The 12,764-nt window shown below is 39.8% G+C and overlaps 1 protein-coding gene across 7 annotated transcripts in view; it reads left to right on the forward strand.

Moving 5' to 3' along the window:
* The window catches only part of RSU1 (Ras suppressor protein 1), a 100,868-nt gene that overhangs the window by 15,589 nt on the left and 72,515 nt on the right, over positions 1 to 12,764 (forward strand). For all 7 annotated transcript variants that reach the window (XR_013947055.1, XR_013947056.1, XR_013947057.1 and 4 more), the window contains exons 4-5: positions 8,659 to 8,779; positions 11,810 to 11,928. Coding sequence is in view for 4 of the 7 variants with exons in the window: in XM_080581471.1 (XP_080437597.1) it covers positions 8,659 to 8,779; positions 11,810 to 11,928 (240 nt within the window). In the remaining 3 variants the exon portion in view is untranslated. The remainder of the gene's footprint in view (positions 1 to 8,658; positions 8,780 to 11,809; positions 11,929 to 12,764) is intronic.

Raw genomic sequence — 12,764 nt, forward strand, 5'->3', positions numbered from 1 at the left:
CCAAAGCACAAGACTTCTGCCTTGAGATAACAGCCTCTCAACCATGTTTTAGATGGTGCGTTAAATTAACTGCAAGCCTTTCATTTTTTGTTGCGGATTTCAGTTCGTATATGATGCCTATTCCTACTGCAGAGATCTCTGACGGGAAATGCATGAAAGCAGTGCATGGGGGGAGATGAGGAGGGAAAAGGAGATCCCTTTGCGTATGCCTAACTAAATCCATGACATCTGAGTTCTGTTCAAATGTTTAGATGAAATACCTTGTTAGCTTTTTGCTTTTCTCCCTGAAGGGGGGGAAGATTGGAGGAAGCCTTGGTTCTGAGAAAGTACAGATGGTAGAGCAATTCAGCTTTAAATAACATAAGCTTTGTTTTTTAAGAAGCTTTGGGAGAATGAAGCAGAAGAATTTGTGAAAGATTATTGCCCTGTAATGGTATAAAGAATGCATCACGAAATTTCCCCAATTCAAATCAAATAGTTATATTTTGTGATGTATAGGAACAGTCAGCTTTGCATCACAAGTCAGCGTGCAAACTGTATACAGCACCAGACACAAATAAGTTGTCTCTAACAATTCTTCAGAAGTTGTTGTGTGTTCTTTTCTTATTAAAACGTAACTGCAAACATGTTAGCTTCTCTCTTGTAAGTCTCAATGTTTTCTGATGTTTCAGTACAAATTTCTTGTGTGTTAACTTCTCCCCCAATGGCTTAAAATATCTGCAATGTTTTTTGTGGAAGCCCACATGTTTGTACAGGTTGTAATCTAAAATCGTTAGAAATCTCCTTGTCAAAATAGACTATTTTGAAACTGGCATCTTAAAAGGTAGTGTGTTTTGCTTAAATGAACTGACTTCATCAAAGAGCTTAATTTTGTACCATCATAAAGAGCTTACTGTCAAACAAATTGGATTTTTTTGTTGTTGCTGATAGTAAAGGAAGGAGGTAAGAAAAGGTAGTATAGATTGAGGGAAAACTGGATATAATTCTGTATACTTGTTTTTGGTCCATATTCTGTGTATTCTGCTTCTGCCAGCAATCAGGGGTATTGTTTTGAAGCAGATAATGATACAGCATTTCTCTTCACGCTGCTGTCTGGCCTCTTACTCTGTTCCAGTGGTGTCCTTTGTCAAAAATGCTGCAGGGTAAAATTATCCTTATGGTGAAATAGTTTCTTGATCTTTATCTGAGGAAGAGTAATTTGTGGTAACATGGTTTATTCTGTCTGTTAGGAATATCTGATGTAGGTGGAAATCAAAAAAGTCTAGTCAGCTGAAGGCTGGGATCAGCTAATGTAGAGACCCAGAGAAAAGAGTGGCTTTAAGTAGTGTTTTGTGGGTGTAGGGAGCCCAGTGTTTAATTCATTTCCAGCTCTAAGGGCTGGAATAAGAAAATCATGTGTAAATACAAATGCTGACCTTGCTTTTAAACACTGAGCATGTTTACTGCTGCCTCTCCCTTTGTGTGCGTTTAGAGGACAGGCTGGTCTCTGATAAACAGTGTCAGCAAGGCAGTCTATGTGATGCTGAATGGAGAAAAACTCCGGTGATTCAAGTAGCAGTGAAAAACAGACCTAAAAAAGCTCCTAAAAGCATTTTGGTGATAAAAAAAATGGTGTAAAAAATACTAACTGTCCAATAAAGAAAAGTGAAAATGATGGGCTGCTTGCTAGGCGCTCTTACAGTGAAAGCAGAGCTTTATAAACAAGCACTGCTAAGCATGGAGGTGTGTAGATACTCCTGAGTAAGAAGCTGAAGAGACCTTGACCTCTAAGTTACAACCTTTTAGTGTCTATTCAAGACCTGGTATTCAGAGCATCTCTGGTAAGTCTCTCAACTGCGGAAAACATCTTAAATAGAAGACGGATGTAAAGAGAATGGTGAGGGAGGGCAAGTTCAAAAGTGTTCAACTTGATGGGCTGTACTCTTCAGTTTTTTGCATGTTCTTTTCTCCTGACATGAAAGTAAGATAGAAAAGCTTTTTGGCTGAATTGTGCACTCCTCATAAAACAATTACTTAAGGCTGAGAATGCTGTGGTCCACTACAGTACTTGGATGTCAAGCTAATTCAAAAAGCTTGGCTAACACTTTCCTTCAAGATGTGGAGAAGTGAGGGGGCATGATTATATCCAGTTTTATACCCATGCACACTCAGCCTGTACTTACTACTATAAAATCAGCTATCAAAAATCAGATTTTTGTGAACTATTTTGACATGGTTTCAGTTCTTTAATCTTACATGGTTAATTTTTCAATTTAGTAATCCCTTCCTAACCTCAGTCCCTGTAGGATTTCTCTCCAAACTCTTAAGTGCATCTCAAGCGTTCATCTCAAAGCACAGAGTTTGTCCTTTGTTTGTACCAGATGTCACTTCATTTGCAGCCTCTTCTCTGCCTTTGTTGTGCTCACAGCACTTCTCCTTAGTCTCTGGCTTCTAAATTAAAACTGTTTATTGATAAATTGCTTTGTTAGCACAGTATCACATCAGTAAGCTATAGTATAATTTAAACATGTTAATAAGAGCATTTTCATAACTGCAGTGCTTCCTTGGTTAACTGCAAAAAAGAAATCTGCTTTCTGGAAAGAGCTAAAGATTAAGGAGACAGATTCTTTCAGTGTTTTCAATGTGCAGAAGGTTAGTATCCATCTTTAGAAGAGTGTGGAGGAAGGGCAAAAGGGGAAAACTTGAACTACATAATGTGTAAATTAAGTACTGAATGCTTCGCTTGGGATGAGGATTCTCCAGTTAACTGCCAAGTATGATATCAGCATGCCTATGAATATTTAAAACGAAAACTGTTGTGTTCTCCCTCTGCTAATTCCTCTTTCATTTTGGTGACTCTGATTGCTTCTCTCTCAGTATAACAGAACCCTTGTCAAATTAATCTAAACATGACTCCTGCTCTAGGAGTACAGTTATATTGGATGCACAGAATGCATTATATATTTAGTATTCTAAATTCTTCCTCCCCCGTGAAATGTGAGTAACATTTCATGTCTCTGTGACCTTTACTCCAAGGGATCCGTACTCATGAAGAGTTCCTGTTGACGCTGACTGGAGAAGCAACAGTCTGCAGCACTGGGCTTATGACGCTGTAACCCACAGGTTTCGCTGTAGGTGTAAAAAGTAAATTCTTGTGTTTGGCAATAAAACCCCGCTTGGGATCTGCGCTGGCCTGATGGCACACTCAAAGCCGTGTATTGAATTCTCCTTCCTTTGCATTACTCTTGACCTGTTTATAAATGGAACAGTTTAATGAGAAACTGGCGTAGCCTTCTGAATCTCTCTTCTGACAAGTAGTAAGTACTATTTTAATAACTCTTTTGGATAAATATTCCCTTAGAACCTTTAGAGGTTTGGAATACCATTGAACGTCATGTTCCTAGGTACTGCATAATTAGTTCGTTAACTAAAGAAACATTCTGGAAAAAAAAAAACAGGGATTCTGCAGCTTGAAGTTTCTGGAGATGAGAATGCCAAAGAAAATAATCTGAAGTAATTAAAATCCTTATTTCACTTCATGCCTGATTCAAAACTCATTGAATTCAATGAGAGATTTTCTGTAAACTTTGAATCGTATTTATTGAGATTACTTGCATACACTTTTATGAATAGGCAGGTGTTACAGACACTATTTTCCAAGCAGCAGTGAGAAAATGTTTATTCTGAACATTCAGTGTTAACATATAAATGAGTTGAAATGTTTATCTCAGTTTACGTACCACGTGCACCTCTGGTGGAGGCCTGTATGTTCACCAAATCCCTCTCGGAGGCCTGTGTTTTCCCTCGTCCAGTTGGGTACTGTATTGATTCTTGTCGCTTTTTCATCTGAGCTCCATGTCTAAATGGAAAAGGAAAAACGTTCTAATTTACAAATTAAAACTAAAATAGAAATTTTCATATGGGTCTTCTATTAAGAAAGCTTTCAGAAATGTATGATGTAATGTCAGTACCTACTAAATACAAAAACCAGGCTACACTTCACCTCATAGATGAAAAGCAAAGGGGGGCTTAAACTCGCAAACACCTGAGTTGGTTTACTTTTAAAGCTGTGAGGATTTTTACTGTTTTCCAGTGCTTCACAGAAGCTTTAAGTGAAATAATCCTGGAGCTCACTTGCAGAAATAGACTTATCAGAAAGCCTGCTCATTTTCAGCTGTGAAGGGCACTGCCACCGCAGAGGAATCTTATCAAAACCTAGATCAATGACAGAAGAGTGACAGAGAGGAAATGGGGGGAAAATTGCACCTGCTTTTCTCCTTTTCCTTTTTTTTTTGTTCTTTCTCCTTTGACAGAGGTTGGGAATACAAGAAGAGCCGGATAAAAATGTCAGTGCAAAGTAATGGCACGAAAACCATTTGATTCCCTGCTTTACTGGAAAGGGTTACGTCTGAGATGCGTGCATCTCCAAGCTGCTTTAACTGGTTTAAATGTTCCTAGCATGATAGCTGGCTCAGCTAAAAGGTGCATCAAACCAGTATCTGTTCTCCAACAGAGGGCAACAACAGACTTCTAGTAGAGGGGAAGAATGATACATGTCTGGTGATGGCTTCTGGCTCGCTATGTGGGGAGGGAACTGAGGTCCAGATCCAGGATGCTTGATGTGGATCTATGCAAGTGCTGAATAGTAGGGTTTAACCCTTTGTATGTTTCAGAAATCGTATCAGAAGTTTCAAATGGCTGCTTCTTATGTAGGAATAATATTTGACAACTTGCCTTGAGTGAAAATCTGCTCTGAAGAGAGTCTTATTTTTCATTCCTAAAGAATTGCCACTGACTTTCAGGGTGAAACAGCCTGTTTGTTCTTAAACTCTTTGAAGTATAACAAGTTGCCAATTCTTATTTGCAGCAGCATGAAGAAAGTCTTCTTATTGCTTTGTGTGCAGCCTGTAGACTTTCCCTCTCAACCAAGCTCTTGAAATCAAGGTGAAGTCTATAGCTGTCACAGTGAATCACTGTGTGCAATTTCTAGTATTGAACGAGGGGAAGGAAGCTGCTTCTGGTCTTGTGAAGTGAGGCTTCATATGAATGGGGCTTCTTGATGTGACTGAAGCCTCACAGGAGAACGCAGAGGCATCGGGCTGCCAAGTTTTACTAGCATTTGCTGAGGAGGAGTTTCGTTGTTAATGACACTGGGCAGCAGATGCTCTTGGAAGAGTTGTTAAGACACTGTGGATCTTACTGTAAATATGTGGGTGAATGGAACCAGGATGCTGACAGTTCATTCTCACAGCTCATCATGAGAAGGTGACTCGAGTGGAATTCGGTATTGCCAGAACATGAATTTCTTGGTATTTGGCAGTCTGCTCTATATCTGGGAAGAATTTTGCAACTTAACTGTGGGAAGATAGTGGGGATGCATTTAGTCATGTAAAGTTCAGATCAAAGAATGCTGTATGCCTAGTCAACCTTTCCTGAGCGTTGCTGGTCTACTGCACCTGTGCAGTTTAGCTACAAGAGCAGTATAGGAATTAATTTCAATCTTCTGCTTCTCTTACAAGTCCATAAAGCATTCCCCATATTACAAAGGGATCTGAAATGTTGAGTCAGAAAATAAGCCATTATAGGGAGAAGTCTTCTTTCCCTTTCTTCAGGCCTGGTCTCGAGCTGCTCTCACTCGTTTCCTTCTCATGAAATACCTCAAGCCCCTTCACCCAAACAAACAAAACCAGTTGTGGATGGGGACTTTGTTTTGATTTAACAGGCTGACACAAAGTATTTCATCTAAATCCTTTGCTAAATATTCAGCCTTTCCCATAATCTGCTTACCCATGCAGCTTTTAGTGTGGCTTGTAGAAAAATAATAATGGAAAGTATAATGCAGTAGTATCCTAAGAGTGATTCACAACATGAAATTCAGTATGTGGGAATTATACAGATATATCAGAAACCTAGCAGGCAGCATGCAAGGGTACAGCTTCTGTCGTTCGCTAGGGACACTTACTCACACCCATACCCTGACGAAAGAAAACTAAATTAAAAACCTCTGATGAACTAGCCACTGGAAGTTAAGTTTTCCCCTGTGCTTGCAAGTGGGATGAGTAGATAGAGTTTGAGACTCTGCAGCTGTGTAGTAACCCATTTAAACTGGTTCTTTCTGATGCTGTAACCTTCAGTGCAAGCACAATCTTAGTCAACAAATCTCTGGAAACCATTTTCTTCCTGTTTTGATCTCTAGATATCATATTTTCCCAGGTAGTTTCATGTGTGTTTTATTTATTTATTTGTGTTAAACCAAGACTTTTAAAGACCATTCACCTTCTTCCTTGAACTGATTCCTCCTCCATACAATCTCCTAGCTTAAGTCAGAATTGAGATACACGCGTAATTTATCCTTAATAGGAAAACAAGTTATCTTAGACAGGTATTTGAAGGGGCAGATCCACTAAAGCAGTGTCGTTAGTTCAAGGCAGCTCCATAACTGCCAGGCCACGTGGAGGGTACTTGGCTCTGTCTTGTTGCAGTCTGTTCGCCAATGCAGAATGGTTCTGCTGCTCCTCTGTGGTACAGAAGGTCCTTGGGTAGCTAAATCCAGCGTGAATGGGACTGACTAAATTTAAGGAGTCTTGTAACCAGCACTGATCCAACTGAAATACATCTCAGGTATTGTTGGCTGGCTTCACGTGAGAGCAGTGCTAAGAAATTCTCTGTAGTCTGACAGTTTTTTGTAGTCTGGTCTCACAGCAAGATCAGAAAGGTTTTATGGGGTTCCTGTCTTTGTAATAATAATACTGTCCTTAACATAAGATGTAGTTTTTCTTAGTTGGCTTTGAGAACTTTCAGCATCTTGGATAATGGCTTTTTAATTTCTCGATCATTTTGCGATGCTTTTCAGCCTGAGCAGTTGAAATACAGAATTGATACATAGGCCGTTGGTCTGAATTTAGGTTTGGTGAGTCTGGGCGCCTGGATGTGATGAGGCAGTTTGTGTTCCAGCAACCTTGCGCTGTGTTACCTCTAGCACAGCTTGTGTTATGTTAAACTAATTTTCCTAGGAGACTGAAATCTCTCATACCGTCAAAAAGGTCAAAACTTTCAGACCAATTTTTTATTAATTGTATCAGCGGTACAACTAAAGGAGAATTGTGTTTGGTCTCTGAATTGTTTACGCTTTGTGACTAAACTAAAAAGTGTATTTGCTAATACTTCTGTTTCCTAGTCTTGTATAAACGTAGCATCTCTTTGAAAAGAGCAGAAACATGGCTTGCCAGTCCATTGCATCTCATCAGAGTCAAACTACAAACTCTAATTTCTGAAAGGAAAACATTTTAATAGTGGTAATTACTGTTCTGGTGAAATATTGAGGCTGGAAACAGCTGAATTATGTCAATTAAAATCCTCAGTTAACTTCTGTTAGGGAATAATTTAATACAACGGTAGTAGTACATTACCCTTGCCTTTCTGAAGGCACATAATTCTTGCCATCATTGAGTTACAGACACACATGGACCAGTTGGAATATACCACAAAGGGAGGCCTTTTAAGTACTAAGATTTGTCTTAATGACTTTCTAAAAAAAAGTATGTTAAAAATCTCCTGCAATGAATGTGGTCCTCAATAGTAATATTTATATAGTGTAATTAGAGTGTTTGTTAGGGATCCCATTATTGTGAACAATGTAATTATGCTTATAATCTAGTAAATGTGACACACTGTAATGTTCTGCTTTGTAAACATTATTGACTGCATTTTAAGACTGAGATTGCCTCATGCCAACAAATAAAAGAAAATCATGGCCTCATAAAAAACTTCTAATTACTTAGATGTGCTCTTTGTGGGTTCCTGGTGTGGTTGAGGTTAAGACTGAACCAAGGTGAATGTTGAACACAGGTGCACGCTTCAGTGCAGGCTATTTGTCAGCCTCCTTTTATGTAAACTTCAGCTGCGTGTTTAAGTTTTTACTAAATTTAAGGGGGAGAGGGTGCAAATATGAACAGCTTTTTAACCTCGTCTGCACAGGCACATCCATATCGTGCTTCTGCCTTAGTTTTTGTATTTTTAGATAACCAGGTATTGATTTGTGTCCAATCTAATATAACCATGTATGTGTATTGAACAGTTATTCACTCACAGGAAGTAATCAAAAATGGGCTTGGCTGAACAGTTCATCTTTTAAGGCTGAAGTTAAATTTCTGTAATCATTGTTGAATATTAACAGATGGGAATTTAGATGCTAGATTATTTAAGCGGTAAGCAGAATGAGCCATAGCTCAGAATGAGGTTTTGTTTAAAGACCGAACTGCTTGGATCATCTATTTTTTGACTCAGATAATGGAATGATGCAAGTCTCTCGGTCTCTACTCTTTTGAGACCTGCGTGTGCTACACAAACGCCAAGGAATGCCAGCTTCTTCTTGCTAGTCTGAGAGAGCATTTGTTGCGTTTGTTTCTCTCATGTCTGGCCTTACTGTAAGATATTTTGACTTTCAAAACTAGTAGTAATTTTCTGAGCAGTACAAAGTGATTGCTGTCAGCAGTGAGAACTGATTCCAGATAGGAGGCTTCTTTAATACAGATTTTGCTTTTGTTGCAATAGCTGTTAGATGCTGTTTCTACTGTCAGCAGCTATACAAACAGAACAAAAGACAGGTGCTAGCAGAGCATTTGTAGTCTATGTAGCTTGCTTGAACTGCAATATCTTACTGTGAAAACTTTTTCACAGCTGTGCCAGCAAACATCGCAGACCTGAGAAATATAGAAGTGCTCAACTTTTTCAACAACCAGATTGAGGAGCTGCCTACACAGATTAGCAGCCTTCAGAAGCTCAAACACCTGAATCTTGGGTGCGTATCTTAATGCTAAAATTTGCTGTAATGGAGGTGCTGTCAAATACTGTCACAACTGAACCTAGAATTTCTTATTTTTTGTATTAAAGTTTTTTTTTCAAAGTGTTTGTGATGATAACTCGGCAATTACAGCTCAAGACTGTTTAGCGAGTGTCCTGGATGATCAGATACTTAAGAGTGATCAAGTAGTTATTCTGATATACTGATAACCCTCTAAGGGCAACAGCAGCTCACATTCATCTAATACTGAAGCCAGTCTTAACAAGTATTGAATTTTACTTTCTTAGCAACTGTCACTTAATTCTGTGGATGCTGTGTAAGAGTTTTATGCTCTGTTTAAATAAATAAATAATAACATATAAAATTCAGCATTTGTTTTTTTTTTAAATTTGGGACTTTAATTCCAAAGTCCCAAGTTTGTAATTAAAGAAACTCCATTTTTTAATTAAACCTGTAAAAGAAGCACCAATTTTTTTTAAATATGGTATGTATTAAATTCAGAGGTAGTACTTACTGAACTTCAGTCTGAGGCACTCCTGTCAAGTGTTCAGATACCATGTTCAAGTAGAATTGGTGATGCTTTAGTTACAACTACAGTAACAGAAGGCTTGCTTGAATTATTGAGAAAATAAACATGAACCACAGAACTTCCCTGAACTAATTGGACACAAAATATAGCTACTTAGGAAACCATTGATGGGGGAAGCTTTAATTTTATAGGCTTCTCAGGGAAAGAATGTTTGTATTATAAATTCAACACACTTAGAACACATTAAATCAAGATTTTATTTTTTTTACTATTGGAAATAACAAATGACTTTGACTAGGCAGTACGTATCCTGCTTTAGATACTTTTATAAAATGCTGATACTTGAATTGCATCCTGAACTGTTGGAATGTAAATAAACATGTTCAAGATGATCTGTCTTCTATCGTCTTTATTTGGTCACTTTAGATCTCTAGCATGCTCAAATTCAAATAGTGGTCTTCACTTTTTTTCCCCATTTCTGTAGTGTGCGAGTCCACTTGGGGTTAAGACCAGGAGATGTTTTGGAACACTGTGCTACTTATCAACTGGCTTAGGTCTGGAACCACAGCATCTGCAGTCATGGGATCTCCTCAGTTGGAAGGGACCCACAAGGATCTTGTAGATTAAATGCTATTCCTTCTTAATCCCCTCCTGACCCACAATCTTCCAGGCATAATTTGCATCCCAGGTATAGCTCTGCAAAATGGGTTCTGCTTCAGAAGTGCCTGTAGTCAATTTAAGGGCAAACTGCACTGCCCTAGTAGCACGGGTGTGTTAGAACCCTGTTCTCACCTCTAGTGCACATCTATATGCAATGCATCCAAGCAGCTCTCTAGAGGAGAGGGGTAGTTTGAATAAGAGTCAGAGTATTTCTGGGAGGATTTTGGTGCAGAAAGGTCGAGAGGTGGGGTAGGAAGATTCCAGTGAGCATAAGTACTGTACACCTGAGGTATTCCTCATGTTTGGTACTGCAGTGAAGAAATTTGTGGTATGGGGGAACTAGCAGAGGTGGTCAGGGTGCTGTGAAGTATAAAAGGATGACTTGTAGTTTAGCTAGAACACAGGTCCCCTAGCAAGGACCACCTTGCACAGTGGCACGATGTTTAAGTTGAGCATAGCACAGTGACACCTCTTTCCCTTTTGCTTTGTGTTTCAGGTGTCACTGGTCAGAATAACAGGCTGCCTGTCTTGTGAGTGCATAAGTGTCAGGCATATTTATAGGAAAGACAAAATGTCCAGCATACAGCTACACAAATGCATAATACAATGGGTGAACAATTGGCTGACAGGTTGGGTTCAAAGGGTTGTATCAGGCTGGCGGCCAGTCACTAGTGGGATTCTCCAGGGCTCCATTTTAGGGCCAGTTCTCTTTAATGTTTTCATGAATGGCTTGGATGCAGGACTTGAAGATAGACTAAGTAAGTTTGCAGATGACACAGTTTAGTGGGAGGAGCTGTTGACTCCCTTGAGGGTGGAAAGGCCTTGCAGAGAGCTCTTGAGAAATTAAAGGGCTGAGCAGTCACCAACAATATGAAATTCAACAAGAGCAAGTGACAGATTCTGCACCTGGGAAAGTGCAACCCTGGCTATATGTACAAAGTGGGGGGTGAGAGGCTGGAGAGCAGCCCTGCAGAAAGGGATCTGGGGGCTCTGGTCGAGGCAAGTTGAACTTGACCAGCGGTGTGCTCCGACAGCCACGAGGGCCAACTGTACCCTGGGGTGCATCAGGCACAGCATGGCTGGTCAGTTGAGGGAGGGGATTGTCCTGCTCTGCTCTGTGCTGGTGTGACCTCACCTCAAGGACTGTGCAATTTTGGACACAATATATGGAAGACATAAAACTACTAGTGTCCAAAGGAGGTCTACGAAGATGGTGAAGGGTCTGGAGGGGAAGATGTATGAGGGGTGGCTGAGGTCCCTTGGTTTGTTCAGAGCAGAGCAGGCTGAGGGGAGGCCTCATGGCGGCCTGCAGCTTCATGAGGGGAGCGGAGGGGCAGGCGCTGAGCTCTGCTCTCTGGGGACAGCGACAGGACCCGAGGGAACGGCATGGAGCTGGGACAGGGGAGGGTCAGGCTGGGGGTTAGGGAAAGGTTCTTCAATGAGAGGGCGGTAGGGCACTGGGACAGGCTCCCCAGTGGTCACAGCACCAAGCTGCTGGGGTTCAAGAAGCGTTTGGACAATGCTGTCAAACATGTGGTCTGGTTTTTGGGTGGTCCTGTGTGGAGCCAGGGACTGGATTCCATGATCCTTGTGGGTCCCTTCCAACTCAGGATATTCTGTGGTTTGGTAATTCGTAGAAAGGTCTGCATTACAAAAGGCCAAAAAAAAAGGTATTTTGTAGCATCAAGCATTTTTAAAAGAAAAAAAAAAGTGAAGTTTGGTGTAGATTACATTTTTAAAAATGAAACTCTTGTTGCCTGTGTTATTCCTACCAGATGACATGCATACTGATGTCATGTTCTGTTTGTTTGTTTGTTTGTTTTCCTTTTCACCTATAGCATGAACAGATTAAATACCTTGCCAAGGGGATTTGGCTCTTTACCAGCTCTGGAGGTTCTTGACTTGACTTACAACAACTTAAATGAAAATTCTCTACCTGGAAACTTCTTCTATCTGAGTAAGAAACTTTTTCAAAAACTCTACAAATCTTCATGATATGGTGCTTTGCTTTCTGCAGTTTAAATTTATTTGATGGAGACCAAACTCCAACAGCAATTTCCCGATATTTATGGTTTTCTTCTTTGAATATGTCTTGAATATTTCTACTTAGCTCAGCGATATTTATCATTGACATCCAGTCAGCTGACACCATTGGACATGAGAAGACTTGGTTAGCGATGGTATGTCAGTTTTCTTCTGAGTAATATTTCCTTCGGCCCCATCCTCAGTTAAAATTTTGTGGAGGCTTACAAGCTTCAGGGAATAATAAACTATTTTGCAAAGCAGTTGTTGTATTTTAAGTCTGAAAACAATTGTGTTCCTGATGGTTAATTAGTGAAACAGTTTTAACAGCTTGTGGATGTTACAGTGACCAGTATGTTAAGAACAAACAAAAAACCACTAAGGTTAAAATCTTTGGCACAGAATGGTAGAACTAAGCTGACCTTTGAATGCGTTAGAAAACACGGCCACGTGGTTAAAATTCAGATATTGTAATGCATATGTGCAAAAGGGCTGCGTTATGGTTGCCTAAGCAACTTGAATTCTGGCACTTTCTGGCTTCCAGAGATTATGCCACCTTACTGGTCTTTTCCATGTACTGTGCTGAAGTGACTTCAGGCTCAGTGCATTAACTAGCAAAAATCATAGGCAAGGGGAGAGGAAGGAATGCTGCGGTCTGAGAAAGATTTTGTGATTGTAACCTGACAGAAGGAAATATTCAGTAAGTTTTATTAAAAATGGTCACATATAATGAAATAAAAAGAGGAGGAGTAAACTGCATAAAAGAAATAG

The sequence above is a fragment of the Anser brachyrhynchus genome (genome assembly GCF_964034855.1).
Source record: "Anser brachyrhynchus genome assembly, chromosome: 2".
Taxonomy (NCBI): domain Eukaryota; kingdom Metazoa; phylum Chordata; class Aves; order Anseriformes; family Anatidae; genus Anser; species Anser brachyrhynchus.